This window comes from Tupaia chinensis, unplaced genomic scaffold, assembly GCF_000334495.1.
Source record: "Tupaia chinensis unplaced genomic scaffold, TupChi_1.0 Scaffold000074_1, whole genome shotgun sequence".
NCBI lineage: Eukaryota > Metazoa > Chordata > Mammalia > Scandentia > Tupaiidae > Tupaia > Tupaia belangeri.
Window position 1 is genome coordinate 552,647 of NW_006159534.1, and position 16,590 is coordinate 569,236.

The window sequence follows — 16,590 nt, forward strand, 5'->3', positions numbered from 1 at the left end:
AAAGATCCTTACCAGCATAGTAAAAAGTAAACACAGAATTGCATGTGATCTAGCAATTCTGGTTACAGAGTCAGCCTTCTGTACCTGTAGATTTAACATCCATGGATTCTGCCAACTACATATCAGAAATATTCAGGGGGAAGAAATCAACAAAAAGCAAAACTTGAATTCACCATGCACTGAGTACTATGCTGAGTTCTCGTGAATGAAGTTATGTGTGGGCATTGTATAAGTATATAAATAATGTGGATTTAAAGTATGCAGGAGAATATGCATAGGTTGTGTGCAAATACTACCCATTTTGTATAAGGGACTTAAGCATCTGCTGATTTTGGTATCCACAGTGGGTTCTGAAATCAGTCCCCCATGAGGGACAACTATATACCTGAAAGATTGAAAATGAGAACATTGGGACCATTAGGTGGCATGACTAGTAAGGCACTGGACCCCCATGTGGCTGCAATTTGAGTCCCAGACCCAGCGGCTTGAAACACGTTGGGCATGTGTGCATGTATGCCCCAAATCTCAGGAGAATGGAAGAGAGGGGATTATGACGTGACCATCCCTCAGGGGGTGATTTCTCACTTTTTCTCTCATTGTCTCTCTGTCTGTCTCTGGCAAGAGCACATGCCCTATGCAAAAAACCTTAAAAAAAAAAAAAAAAGAAGTAGGAAAACAAACTGATACTTTTGCATCATATTTCATAGCAATGTTGTTAACAATAGCCAAAAGGTAGAATCAACCCAAATGTCTATTTGTAGATCCATGAATACATGAAATGTAGCATGTAAGTATGTATATGTAAATATATAGTTTTATATGTGAATATTTATAGATATATATATTTACGTGTGCATACATGCAGTATAAATGTGTATATAATTATACATATACATACATACTTGTACACACAGTGTAATATTATTTAGCCTTAAAAACAGATTCATCCTACAGCATAAATGAATCTTGCAGACATTATGTTAAGTGAAATAAGTTAGACCTGAAAAGAAAAATAATACTTGATTCCATTTATATGAGGTACCTAGAGTAGTCAGAGTCATAGAGACAGAATATAAAATGGCTGTTGCCAGGGGATAGGGAAAATGGGAATGGGGAATTGTTTAATGGACATAGAGTATCATGTTGAAAAGATGGAAGAGGGACCAGCAGTTAGCGTAATGGCTGTGTCACTGGACTACCATGTATTAGACCGCAGTTCAAGTCCCGAACCTGGTGGCTTAAACTCACACCAGGCACATGTGCGTGTGTGCCCAAAATCCCGAGAGGAGAATGGAGAAGGGATTGTAGTGTAGCCATCCCTCCTGGGGGTTGATTTCTCACTTTCTCTCTCTTTCTCTTTCTCTCTCTTTCTCTCTCTCTCTCTCTCTCTCTCTCTCTCTCTCTCTCTCTCTCTCTGTCTTTATGGCAAGCGCATGTATCCTATAGCCAAAAAACCTCTCCAGAAAAAAGAAAAGATGGAAGAGTTCTGGAGATGAGTAGTGGTAATGGTTGTGCCACAGTGTGAATGTAATTAATGCTATTGAACTGTATATTTAAACATAGTTAAAATGGTAAATTTTATGTTATAAATATTTTACCACAGTTTTTTTTAAATTAGCTTTATTGGATCAGCAGGTGGCACGGTGATTAAGGTGCTAGATCTCACATGGCTGACTTCATAGTTTGAGTCCCAGATTCTGTGGCCGGAAAAACACTCCAGATACATATGTGTGCATGTCCAAAATCCCAAGGGGAAAATAGAAGAGAGGTGACTGTAGTATGGCCATATCCCCTGGAGGGTGACTTTTCACCTTCCCTCTCTGTCTGTATGTCTGTCTCACTCTCTCCAGTGAGCACATGTACCTTATGACCAAAAAAAAAAAAAAAACCTCACTGTTTCTCCAGTGGGTACATGTGCCTTATGACAAAAAATATAAATATTTGAAATTATTTTAAAATATTATTTAAATAGAGGCCAGTTAAAATATAAAAAAAAATTAATGAGCGTAATGTCTAAGACCTATGTGCATAAAATGATTTAATTTTACATCAAGTCATTAAAGAAAAACTAGATGGAACAATATTCACAGACAGGAAAGTTTAAAGATTTGAGTTCTCCCCAAAAGTTGATTCAAGTTGTATAATGTATATGCAACTTGAATCAAAATCCCAATCTGAGCAGATGACATGATCTTGTGTACAGAAGACCTGGAGACTCCACCAAAATGCTCTTAAGAGCAATAAATGAATTCAGTAACATTCCAAGATTAAAAAAAAAAAGAAGAAGCAACATATGAAAAACAGGTGCATTTCTAACACTAGTAACAATCTGAAAAAGAAATTTAGATTCTCCCATTTACGATAGCATCAAAAATAATAAAGTACTTACAAGTACATTTAACCAGAAAGGTAAAAGATCTGTGCAGTTAAAAACTATAAAACACTTACGATTACATTTAACCAGGAAGGTAAAAAGATCTGTGTAAAACATTGATTAAGAAATTGAAGAACACACGAGTAAATGGACAGCCATCCCATGTTCATGGATTGGAAAAAATAATATTGTTAAAATGCATGTGGTACCCAAAGTGATCTACTGATCTATTGCAGTCCTTATCAGAATACCAATCAATGGCTTTTTCATAGATAAAGGAAAAATAGTCCTTAAAATTCTTATGGAATCACAAAAGACCCAGAATAACCAAAGCAATCTTGAGCAAGAAGAAAGTTAGCTACATCACATTGCCTGATTTCAAAATATATTACAAAGCTGTTAATAAGCAAAACGAGAAATAGTGATTGACTGTCTAAAAAAATTACAATAATAATTATTGGGAAAAGCATGGAAAAGATATTGAATGATAAAGCGGGGAGATTGATATCTCTGTATTGACTGACATGCATGGCATTCCCTTTTGAAAAAAGCAATGGAAGTCAATGTAAAGTTATATGTAATCTACTGTAATAGAAAGAAGATTATGATGATAATAAAATAAAAAAAAAAAAAGAAAAAAAATATATTACAAAGCTGTAGTAATCCAAACAGTATGGTATTGGCATAAAAAAAGACATACAGGACAATGAAACAAATTTAAAAGTTCAGAAATAAATAACTGTATTTACAATTAGTTGGTCTTCGACAAAGCTGTCAAGAATACACAAAGGGAAAAAAGGCAATCTCTTCAATAAATGGTATTGGGAAAATGGGCTACATGGAAAATACCATTTTCCCAATAATCATATATAATCCCAACATCACATATAAAATGAACTCAAAGTGGTTTACAGATTAAATGTAACGCCTGAAACTGTAAGACTACTAGAAGAAAACATAAGAGAAAAAATTATTGACATTGGTCTAAACAGTGATTTTTTTGGATATGACCCCACAAGTAGAGGCAACAAGATCAAAAATGACAAGTGCGTTGGATCAAACTAAAAAGCTTCTGCACAGCTGGGGTGACAATCATCAGAGTGAGGAGAGAATCTGTGGGGTGAGAGAAGATAGTTGCAAACCACACATCTAATGAGAAGACAGACACTTGCCAGGGCTGGCAGGTGGCATGGTGGTTAAGGCACTGGACTCCCACACGATTGACCCTATGGTTCCAGTCCCAGACCTGGCAGCTTGAAACTCATGCCAGGCACATGTGCACGTGTGCCCAGAATTCCGGGAAGAGGGGGGATTGCAGCATGGCCATATGAAATACAGGCTCCCTGATCACTCTGTCATCACCTTGATTTGATAATCAAGAGGAGTGAAAGAAATTAAGGTCAGTCACTTACAATGTTAATAACTAAAAAGGCTCAGGAAACACATTTTTAAAAATTTATCCCCAAAACTACAAATGTACCCCTCAAGCTCCTAAACCAATGTTTTTCTAGTTAGGCTGTATGTTATATAGCACTGATCAGAGAAAATGTTGAGCTAGCCTGTAGCCTGGAGGTTAGATGGCTAGATCCCACAGGGCCTGTTGTGTAGTTTAAGTCCTGGACCTGGTGGTTGTAAAACGTGTTAGGCTTGTGTGCTTGCATCTCCACAATCCCAAAAGGGGAATGAAATGGAAGAAGAAGGATTCCAGTGTGACCATCCTCCATTGGGGTTGTTTTCTCTGTCTTTCAGTCTGTCTCCCACAAGTGCATGTACCCTCTGGCAAGGTTAAAAAAAAAAGAAAGAAAATGCCTTGTCAGAAATGTAAGGATGTAGGGAATGGTGGGATTTTACAGTTATTAAAACCCAGCCATGATTAGATTGGCCAAGAAAAATTGTTACTTAAATCACAAAATTTATTATTGATAATTTTTAATGATTATGTAAGAATTGTCTTTACCTTTGAGGAGACGGGACAGTTAAACATTTGGATATTTTAACTAGTATATAATTTTGAGAATGATCAAGAATTGCTTCATCATTTAAGATAGTAAAGATGAGAAACAATGTATTACAATTCACTATTTGATAATTTTATGTATATACAAAGGCTGTTTTACTGATGATGAATTTGGGGTATTAGATATGTCTGATTTTGATTTATTTATATACTACTAAAATATAATTAAAGGTATAACTTTGAAATTAAAATCCAAATTTATAATAAATACAACTTCAGTTCAGGTCTTTGCTACAATAAAATGGAATTTGTAAATAACTTAGGTTTTTCTGTTTGTTTTTTAGTTATTAAGTCGAAAAGATAAAACTACCTTTGAAAAATTAGAATATGTAATGAGTAAAGAAGATAACTACAAAAGACTCAGAGACTATATAAGTAGCTTAAAGATGACACCTTGCATTCCCTATTTAGGTGAGTTATGTCACTGTGTGTTCATTATTTCTAGTTGTTGCTCTTCCTTAATCAGTAATTTATATGAAATTTAAAGTATTTTTAAGTATATGTATCCTTTAAATAAATTATTGCAAGATTGCTAAGGAAATTATTTTATTACCTGGAGTGTATTTTTGTATTAAATAGCCACTTGCCCTTCACGTTTTTCATGGACTATTTATTACGTTTTCTTAGAAATGGGCTACATGGTAAAAACAGTATGTCCTAGCTGTTTAAGTAAACCAGTAATTTGTAATGAAGTTTAATATAGTAACTAAAGAAATTAATCAAAGTTTTGATGTAGTTGGTGGATATTTTAGTATGAACTCTGAAGAGTAGTCTCAATGAATATTAGTGTTGTTGTTTACCTAGATGAAATTAGTTGCTTAGTTTTGGGAATTTAGCTTAGTGCTAAGGATTTCTGTATTTTATATGTCTTTTGACTAAGAATTTCTCTCTGTTCTGTATATCATGAAGTGTTTATAAATTTCAGTATTTAACCAATAACATAATATCATTTTCAACAAAATATGAATAATGTTTTGTTAGGCTTAGAAAATGAAATCCCAATTAAACTACCCTTTTAAGTTTGTATATGAATTAAATATACAGAAAATACTCTATGTGATATATACCTAACATTCAAATAAATTGGTTTAATCCCTTCTAAAGAGTAATCAAATGTGTGCCCAACAGGTGGTGTAGAGGTTAAGGCACTGGACTCTCACATAGCCAACTGCTGTTTGAGTCCTGGACTTTGGCAGCTTGAAAATCATGCCAGGCGCATGTGCATTCATGCCCAGAATCCCAAGTGGAGAGTGGAGGAAGAAGGGTTGCGACGTGGCCATCTCCCTGGGAGTGATTTCTCACTTTCCCTCTCATTGTCTCTCTTCTTTCTCAGGCCAGCACATGCGCCCTATGGCAAAAACATTAAAAATTTTTTTTCAAAGTAATCAAATGATAACATGTGTTTGTTTCTTCAATCTCCCTTTTCTCCCCCAAATCTATTATGTCCTATTTTTTAACTAGTCATTCTGGTTTTCAGGATAGTTATTTCTGGGTCAGGTGGTAGTGCAGTGGTAATGTAGTTGGAATGACATGGGAAATAACTAGTTTATGTTCTGGACCCTCCTGAATTCTCTGGGCATGCACATGCATGCCCTTGATCCAGGTTGGATGCAGTGGGATAGGCTAGCTGAGACTTGGGGTGGATCGCAAGAATGAAGACCCTGTTGGAGGTTCCTGTCTTCTTCCTTCCTCCCTCTTTCTCTTGTAAGCTAGAAATAAACTAACTTAAAATGTAATAAGTATAGCATAACTTTTTGTGTTGTTGTTTTCTTTTTTTTTAAGTTTACTTATTTTTTCCATAAGAGAGAGACACACAGCACCCTGAACAGGGTCTTCGCACTGTAGTCCACCCCCATCCTGCCCTGGATTATGGGCATATTCTTGCCTGGCATACTCAGGGAAGTCTCTGGATGTGAACCCCAAACCTTCCAAGGTGACTCAGTCTCTCAGAGCATTGTGTTTTACTGCCGCAGCCACTCTCCGGCCCCTCAAGATAGCTATTTCTGAGAGAAATTTAAACGTCTGTTGTTTGTTTAGAAGATTCCACAGTGTCATCTCTGAAGTTGTATAGCGTGACCATGTCTAGAAGACAAAATAGAGGCAAAGGCAGTTGATACATGTCTGTTCAGCTGCTGGCCTTTGTTTTCCAAAAAAGAGTTGCACTGGTTAGAATGCACTGAATGGCAGCCAGCAGGTGGCATAGTGGTCAAGGCACTAGACTCCCACATGGCCAATCGCAGTTTAAGTCCTGGACCTTGTGACTTGAAAATCATGCTGGGTGCGTGAGTGTGCATGCCCAAAATCCTAGAAGAAGAATGGAGGAGAAGGGATTGCACCTTGCCATCCCCCCAGGGGTTGATTTCTCACTTTCTCTTTCACTGTCTCTGTCTCTGGCAAGCACATGCACCCTATGGCAAAAACCTTTAAAAAAAAATTTTTTTTTTTTATTTTTAGGAAAAAAGTGTATTTTTAGGATTCCAGTGGGGATGGGGGCATGTTGTGTACCCTATGTTAGAGGCAGGATTTCTCTAAGCACAATATAGTTCATTGCCATTACATACCAGAATGTCGCATCTTATTTCTTTGATAAAGCATTCAGGACCATAGTAAGCATGACTCCATCAGAGGCTGTAAGCTGGACTTGAGGAGAGCGCTTCTGTATGTGTTCTGTGTTTTACCGTAGCCTTGACTGTGCTGGTATTTAAAATGTAACTTGCAGAGGGGGGGAGTAGAAGATGTTTTCAAATAACACCTTCACAGTCTATAAGAACATAGACTTGTTATAGCATAAAGAACATTAGATTGTCAATCCTCAATTCCAAAATGGTTCTTCTATACCAACTTTTCTGCTCATTGAATTGTATTCTTTGAGCTTTGATTTCTCAACCTGAAAATAGCCTGCATAGTATTAGAGTCAAGGTATTCTTAGGGCTGGATGGGTCCAGAAGATGTCTTCTAACTCACTAATTTTATAGTTGAGAAAACCAAGGTCCAGGAAGGTGGAAGGCCTGGCTAATAGTACTGTTGATAGTTACTTACAGACAGATCTGCAATCTAAAGTCTTAGTCTATTGATAATGTGTTTCAACTATACTTGCTAATTCTCATTCTAAAATTTACTAATTTTAAAATTTGCTTCTTTTTCTCATTAAAATGTATTTTGCTCAAATGAAGTTACATAATTTGTATCTTCTAAAAAAGAAAATTAGGGTTATTTTCTATTGAAAATGAGAAAATTACAAAACCATGTGAATACTTATGCCATGATTTTTATAATTGTTTTGTTTTCCCATGGTGAAACTTCAGTATAAGATTTAAAGCTATGTGTGTGTGTGTGTGTGTGTGTGTGTGTTCGTGCACACATGTGCACATACACTTATGCTCATTAAGCCTTCAGAGAAAAAGAGAAAACCTCTGGAAAAGTTTGGAGTTCAATGTAATCCAGAAAGATTTTTCTATTCAAGAATGTACCTTTTCTCTTCCAGCCCTGGTGCCTGAAATAAACATAGTAATTAATCATTTGTGTTAAAGCAAGTAAGGGCAGCTGTTATTTTGGAGAAAACTATTAGAACCATTATCATTCCTATTTTGGTCTCCAATGACTCCTCTCTTTTCAGTTTCCCCTTTGTTTTATATGTTCTCATGACCCATGATCTTTCATTTCATTATCACCATGTACTTCTCCTTGTACTTAAGCTAATAAAAAAGTACTCTGTTCTTTTATCCCTTTCCTTTCTTTTATTCAGTTACTAGAGAAGCACATGTGCTTGCCAGAGCGAGCAAGAAAGTGCTATCTATTGGAGCTTCACGCTGCAATTCCTTCTCCTCTATCTCCATCTTCTCTGAAATTTGAGCATGCACATACACGTACCTGGCATATTTTTCAGTCCTCTGAGGCCTGGATTCAGACCGCAGTCAACCATATAGGATCTGACTTCTTAATCACTAGGCTGTGGGGCTGGCCCCAAAATAGCCTAGTCTTGCTGTTTTCTTTTGCTCAGTATGCTAGTATCTTTTTTTTCATGTAGAAATTTTCCCAATAGATTCACTACTGACTTCCTTGTTGAAGCATTTAATGAGTATTTTTGAAACCTCTTATTTTATGGGGGTTAATACTGGTTCTTTCTCCTTTTGAAATTTTCTGCAAGTTGTACCAGTCTCTCGGTTTACCTTCTACATTCCTCCTGTCTTTTGTTTAATGGCCTGTTCTTTCTCCGCCTTTTTGCTTAAGTGCATTCTTGTAAAGGTCTCAGTCCACTTCTTTTCTTACTCTGTACTCTGATTGGAGTAGTCTCATTCAGATTTTTTTTTCTACATTTTACCTGATGACTCCCACATTTATACTTGTCCCATATATCTTGCTGTCTACTTAATTCCTGGGGCCTCATAACATTTAGACACTAAAATGCTGATTGGCTAAATGAGATATCTGTAGGTTACTCCAGTTCCATCTGTCCAGAAGTGAATAATTCATCATCTTTGCCCCTTCCTCCAAACCTGGCCCCCACCTTACCTCCTGGCGTAGTCCACAGTGGTCACATGAGTATACATTATCTGCACTGCTGCACCACACTGCAGACCTCATGCGTTTTCCCCTTTCTGCTCCACCTCTTATAGTCCTCATAAAATGAAATGTGTATATGTGAACGACATCCAAGAATTTGAACCAAAAGGGAGAATAAAATGGCAACGGACCTAATATGTTAAGATGGAGAATACATGTTTTAACATCTATGATTTTTTTTTTTGTATTGATAGACTTCATATAGTTCATCTCTATGAATCATTATGTGAAGCATCTATTGGGTCACTGGAAAAGTCATGATCTATGCAAAAATGCATCATGACTTTTGCGATGACCCAATAGATTGTAAGGTAAGATTGTGGGCCATTTGGTGAACACTTGCAGACTTAGGAAAAGAAAAGGAAGCATTTGTCAGATAAGTTATGACTCCATTTAGTTTCCAGCATGAATGTTGTCCTTTTAAGGTAGTGCCAGTTTTGTTTAATAACAAACCTTGAGATTAAATGTATTTAATCAAGCAGAATGTGCATGCTTTTTCTAAGAATATGTGAAGCAAATTTCTTTTACAACGTTTTAACTGCTTTTTTACATCATAGACAGGTGGTTATTTTTTAAATTTCTGATTTTCAGTATTAGAATATGTTGGAAAATGAGGATTTAATGATAGTTTATTCTATCCTGTTAATAATTACTTTTTGCATATTTATTCTAATTTTAAGTTAATTCAGTCATAATTTTTTATTTAACTTATCTTGATTTTAGAATCTTTTCCTATGCATATGAAACTATGTCTAGCACAGTTGCCCAAAATTTAAGCATTTATAGGATGCCGTACATTAGATAGGACAGAACTTGCCTAGGAGACATCTGAAAGATAATATTTATTGTGCAAGTTGACAGCTTCATGTAACTAATAATCCCTTTTCAAGTATGCACCTTTTATTCATTATGTCTGCAGAGAGTCTTATGGAAAGAATAATGTATCAACTAAGAGATTCTGTAGTGTATAGCAAAAAAGGTAAAGACTGTCAGTTTCTTAAGATTAGAAGTATGGTCCAAACTGATAGTGTTTTCTCCCTTAAAACTAGTGATCAGAAACCAGTCATTCTTTCTTTTAAAAGTGCTGGGGGCTGATAAACTGACATAATATTTTGATATTGCCAAATTTTCTATAATTTATTATTTATCCCTCCTCTTCCCATATCATGGAATTCAATGTGGATTAAATTATAAGTGGTAGAAAATGTTTTCTTGGCTTTTAACTCATCATCCCTTGAAAAATTATCTCGTCTGTTGGTTTGCATTCAAGGTAGAATTCAGTCAGCCTGGGCAATATAATGAAAAATTCTTAGAAATAAGGATATGATTTGTCTAGAGAGGAATAGTTTGGCAAGTCTCGAGGAAAAAATTGTTTTATATGAGAATTATTGCTTTAAATCTGAAAATCATTAACAGCACTCATTTGTTCTTGTCATTGGAGAAAAATTTTAAGGGGCTTGTTGAAGAATTTGGCATGGTAAGTTCTGCTTTGCTGCAGAGAGAAACTAGAATGTTGTACAAAAATAGTTGTATGAAACATGATAAATATTCTTTCGTGTACATTTCTAAACCTCACTTCTACCTTATTTGTGTAATGATAAGATACAAAAGCTCAACCAGATTAGCATGCTTTCTGCGAATGAAATTATGGGAAAAGTTGGTTGCTGTGGTACTGTATATTACTTCCTACTAAGTAGAAGCAGAATGTTACTGCGTTTTTGCTACCTCTGCAGTCCTTCTGTAGGACTTGAGCACACTTTTGTGATGTATCTCAATTATGACTCTTCCTTACTTAATTTTCAATTTAATATGTCAGGCTTTCATAAATGACTTGTTCATTTGTTTTTTGAGAAGAGAAAATCTGTTCTTATAACCTTCTCACTTACAGTGTCTTCTGTCCCCCCCACACCCCAAAATGTACTATTTTCACTATGGTGTTTCATTATCCTTCCTTCTCCTTAAACAGAATGTAAGCCCTTATTTGTCTCTTTTAGCTCAAAGGGGCTTTATCCTTATAACATCAAAAACAAAGTAGGCACTTAATAAATACTTGTGGGGCCAACAGTTGATGGGGTGGTTAACACACTGGACTCCCACATGGCTGATTGTGGTTTGAGTCCCAAAGCTGGTTGTTTGCCTTCTTACTTTCCTTCTCACTTTCCTTCTCTCTCTCTTTCTCTCTCTCTCTCTCTCTCCCGTCAAATTAAAGCATAATAATAATAACAATAATAAATAAATTAAATAATAAAAAGGAAAGAAATATCTTGTTGTTTAACCAGTTAATTAAATGATCCCTTTCTGGCTTGTCTTACTTTTCCAGTAACTCTATTTGTTTTCATTTCTGTTTACATACAATAAATTCATTTGTTATGGTATATTTGTATGGATCTACCTTTTACCCATCCCAGTTTTCTCTTGGTGTTTCAGTTGTTGACCCGCATTTGCATAGAACTGTGCTTGGTGCTAAGTAGCTAGAGCAAGGAATGCAGTGGGCTTTGTCCCTGCCTCTATGGAGCTCAGCATCTCTTCAGTTACCAAGATTCAGTTTAAAAGAATCATAAGTTCAGGAGCAAACTCTTCTCTTTCCGTGTCACAGAAGATAAGTGTGTCATTGCCTTGTGCCTTGTGTTGTTAGTGATATCGCCACTATGATTGATGAACTCTTTTAAGCATACCTAAACTTGTAAGAATCTTTCTGTTCTTTTTTTGTTTTTGTTTTTCAGTAGTTTTTTCCTATTTTGGAATGTTGAATACTGATTTCTCAAAAGAATACAGTTCTTTAGTTTTATATTCGTTTTAGAAATTTCTACTACCCTGTATATAAATATCTTCAAAAATAATAGCTTATTATTCACATACCTATTCAGATCATTTTAATAAGTTATAAGGGAATTATTCCTGTGGAAATTAACAGGATATTTTCCTTTGATTAAATTTTACTTCATCAAGTATATAAAGCACTCTGATCACAAAAATGCCTAATAGTCAAAAATTGTCACTGGCTTTTAATATGTTAAGAGTTTTATTCTATTTTCCTTTCTTTGGCTTGATTTGTACATAGTATACACCTTCTTTTGATTGTGTGTTATATTTTATATTCTCAAACAGCAGTAAAGTATGTTCAGTCATTTTCTTTTGGACCTTGAGAATGAGCTCTGCCCAAATGGCAGCCAGCCCTGGCTTTCTCATTAGCCAAAATTATATCTCCATTTTCCATTACCTCATTTATATCCCTTTCTACCCTTTTTTAATATGTATATTTAAAATTTCTCTAATATTCTTTATTGGTGTGTTTCCTGAAGTTTACTCTAAGCTAAAGATTTATGCTCTAAAAGAGCTGAGGTTGGGATTGTATTGATATTCCCATAGTCATAGTTTGTTCTTTAAGAGCCTATGTCTTTTTTTAAAAACAAGAGTAACAGTTATACATACCTACATGTTAATCATAACCGTATTTTCTCTGTTTCAATAGCTTTGCTAATGGTGTTTCTAACTGTTGATATTCTGTAGCTTGTTTTATAGTTTTTAAACAAACTTTAACAGAAAAATAATAATTTTAGTAACTGAAATTTATTCACATAATCCTATACATTTGATGTTGCATACTTTGTTAACTATCTAATACCTAACAACAATTTTATGAAGTAGATGATATTAGATTAGTACTGATGTTTTACACGTGAAGAAATCGTGGTAGGGGGTTTCATTGCCTGACTATAAAGATATACATTATAACTGTCTTGTATTTCTAGTTCAAAGAAAACATGGATTACATTATAATTTTGGGACTGTGTATAGGTTAAAATTTTGAGTTCATTTATCCGTTTTTTTCTGTTATTATCTGTAGAAATACAATTTGGGAACAGCTACCCCCCCTTCTCAATAATATTGAAAAGCAAACTTATTTTTAGATGACCTTTTAGGGGCAAAGGTGGGAGTCATTTTCCTACTTGGTTATGACCATGGACACTAAAATAAAAGACTAAAAATTTGCTAGGGTATAGTAATCTTTAGCTTACTATTAAGATTAATTTAAATATATAGAAATCATATTTCATCAGTACAAATTTATGAGTAATTTAAAACATTCTCATGATTGCAGAAGTTTGTACAGGCTTGTTACTTTATTATCAACAGGAATCCTAAGAAATATAACACTAGAATTAGCATGCTCATGTCATGACTCAGAATTAAGTGAACAACAGACTAAAAATGTATCTTCATACTCTGCTTGGCTTAGAGCCTGAGGATAAACCAGTTTGTACCTAGTAAATTTCAAGGTGGTGTCTAATTTTTGACATTACCTTAAGAGAGACCAAATGAGGACCAGCAGATGGCATAATGGTTACATCTTTGGACTCCTACATAGTCGATCACTGTTCGAGTCCCAGACCTGTCAACTTAAAACTCAGACCAGGCACGTATGTATGCATACCAAAGATCCCAAGAGGAGAATGGAGGAGAAGGGATTGTGGGGTGACCATCTCCACAGGGGGTGATTTTTCTCCTTCTGTCTCTCTGTCTCTGTAGCAAGCGCACATGCCCTATAGCAAAAATCTCTCTTTAAAAAAAGAGAGAGACCAAGTGTCCTAGAAATTGATGGCCTTTCAGTGCATACAAAATAGAGTCTAAATCTTTTGTAGGGTAAATTTAATAAATTTATTTATTTTTTCTTTTTTTGGAGAGGTTTTTGCTATAGGGTGCGTGCGCTCACCAGAAAGAGAGAGAGAGAGAAAGTGAGAAATCAACTCCCAGGGGGCATGGCCACGCCACAATCTCTTCTCCTCTATTCTCCTCTCGGGATCTTGAGCATGCACACACACATGCCTGGCGTGATTTTAAGCCACTGGGTCCTGGACTTGAACCATGGTCGACTACATGGAGGTCTAGCGACATAGCCATTATGCTAACTGTTGATCCAGTAAATTTTATTTTATTATTAACAGTAATATAGAGAATCTTTTAAGCCAGCTAGTGGTATGGTGGTGAGGCCAGCTGGACCCTTTGTAGCTGACTGCAGTTAGGGTGCCAGGCCTGACAGCTTGAAAAACACACTGGTACGTGTGCATGTGTGTCCAAAATCCTGAAAGGGGAGGTAAAGGAGAGGGGATTGCAGTGTGACATCCCCCATGGAGGCTGCTTTTTTCACGTTCCTTGTCTTGCTTTCTGTCTCTCTGGCAAGTTCATGGACCTTCTAGGAAATGGGGGGGTGGGGGGTTAAATCTTACTTTAAGCCTGCTCTAAGGCAGTTATACCTCAATTTTGCTGAAGGTAAGATGGCCACATCTTTGTACCTACATAACCTACACAGTAACTACAACTGACTTAACCTATTCTCTTTAGGGTGAAATTGCTACTGTGACTATCCTTGCCTTGACCTTTTTTTTTTTTTTTTTTAAGAGAGGTTTTTGTTATAGGGCGTGTGCACTCGCCAGACAGACAGAGATACAGAAAGCGAGAAATCACTCCGCGGGGAGATGGCCACGCCGCAACCCCTTCTTCTCCGTTCTCTTCTCGGGATCTTGGGCACGCACGCACTCGCACCCAGCGTGAATTTCAAGCCACTGTGTCCGGGACGCGAACCGCAGTCGACTACATGGGAGTCCAGTGACATAGCCATTACACTAATTGCTGGTCCCTTGACTTTTCATCTTTTTATGTTCTAGCATCTTTAACAGCTGGCACAGCTATATTAGGTTTCCAAGTGGAAATCATGAATCAGTGTGATTTGTGCCTGGAAGCTTGGATGCTGCTTATTTTAACACATTTATTGGTCACCAGCTCTATGCAAGGTGTCATGATTGGTATTGCGGAAAGTACACAGATAAGTAGTAACAATATGATAGCTGGAATTTACTGATATTTGTAAATGTCAGGCATCATTCTGAATGTTTTATATATATTGCCTTATCTGATCTTCACCGTAACTATGCAAGCTAAGTGCTGTTATCCCCATTTTATAGAAAAGAAAACTGAGTTATTGTGAGTATGTTGCCTCTAGTACTAACACAGCTAGCAAGTGGTAGATCTGGGCCGCAAACACAAGCACTTGTGACTGTAGCGCTTACACTAACCATGATACGGTACTGCCTCTTATTCTCCTCTCAAGAAACTTAGTTGCCTGGGCTATCCTTCTTCTTTTTTTTTTTTTTTTAAGAGGCTTTTGCCTTAGGGTGTGTGTGCTCCCTGGGGGTGGAGGCAGGGAGAAGAGAAGAAAGAGACAGTAGACAGTGAGAAGGAAAGTGAGAAATCACTCCCCAGGGTGGATGACCATGCTTCAACCCTTCTCCTCCATTCTCTTCCCAGATCTTGGGCACGCACTCATATATGTCCAGTGTCCACCAGGTCCAGTACTCAAACCGCTGTCAGCCTTGTGGGAGTTCAGTGATGTAACCGCTACGCCATCTGCTGGCCCTGCCCAGGTTATTCTTAAACGCCCTAGGAACTGCAGAGCTATAGCAGCTCTATGAACGTAAATGGGCCCGTTAACTAAAGCAGTTTAACATTCAACCCAGTTTTCTAGTTTGTATGTTGACTTTCACATTATTCTAGTTTTAATAATATTCTGTGAAAGTTCTCTAAGACTTGCCCTTGATCGGGTTTGGTTATTTAAGTGAAATGCTGTAGTTCAGACAATAAATGATCTGGATGCATTAATTAGTAAAGCTTTTTTCAGTTAAGATTTAGTATAACAATAAGATACCTAATCTCTCCCAGAAATCTTACAGCAGAATGTTTGTTGTTTTGTTATTGTTGTTCTGGGAATAGTGGAGATGAGCTTCAAAACCATTCTAAGATGACCACAGGTAAAATAAAGAATAGTGCCACTGTAAGATTTGGACGTTCTCTTCTTTTCACCAGAAGTTTTATTTTGAGATGTGTCAGATGAACATCACTGGTCATATTAATGGACTTGACTTGTTCAGGTGCTTGTTTTCAGATCAAGCCATTCTTCTGGACAATTGGCCTCACACATTTTAGTTCTATTTAGTTATATTTTCTTTTTTGCTTGATTGATCAAAAGTCTCATGAGCTTTCTTTAAAATGTTAGCCTCACAAATCAATTAAGGAAAGATCTACTCTAAGCAGTGAATTTATTTCTGGAAGGAAGTTGTTCCAGATGGTCACTAATGAAACTGTTGATTTTAGAGATGAGTTCAAGACGGTGTGAGGCTAAGCATTAGTCACACACACTGTGGAATGGAATTTGCAGTTTGGACTAGCCAAGGCCCTGTTGATTCTGCAGTGAAGCTGTTGAATCCTCCATGGAGGGAAAGACCATCTGACAGTCCCTTAAAGTTGGTTTAGTCCCACCTGCAAGTATACAGCACTGCTCGTGAAGCTGTGTAAGCTTTCTGACTTGACAGGTTTTTTTAAAAATAAGAATATAGTAAGTATAGAAAATAAAGCATTAATAAATAACACTTGTAATTATAATTCTGATCTGTAAAAGCATTGGCATAGTAAATATTCTGCATTTTTGTAATTTCAATATTTTGCCAATTTTATAACTACATAAAATATATCTCAGGAGATTTTGGTGTTCAGCATTTGCATGAAGGTAATAATGAGAAATTCCACTGGTATTTGTTTTTCTAAATTGACCATTTAAATAATTCATGCATTACTTGTTCAT

The 16,590-nt window shown here is 36.3% G+C and overlaps 1 protein-coding gene across 1 annotated transcript in view; it reads left to right on the forward strand.

Annotated features, from left to right (window-relative positions):
* Positions 1-16,590, forward strand: part of RALGPS2 (Ral GEF with PH domain and SH3 binding motif 2) — a gene marked incomplete at its 3' end in the record, with an annotated part of 209,674 nt that overhangs the window by 124,146 nt on the left and 68,938 nt on the right. The window contains exon 8 of the mRNA XM_014583897.2: positions 4,676-4,802. Coding sequence (XP_014439383.2) covers positions 4,676-4,802 — 127 coding nt within the window. The remainder of the gene's footprint in view (positions 1-4,675; positions 4,803-16,590) is intronic.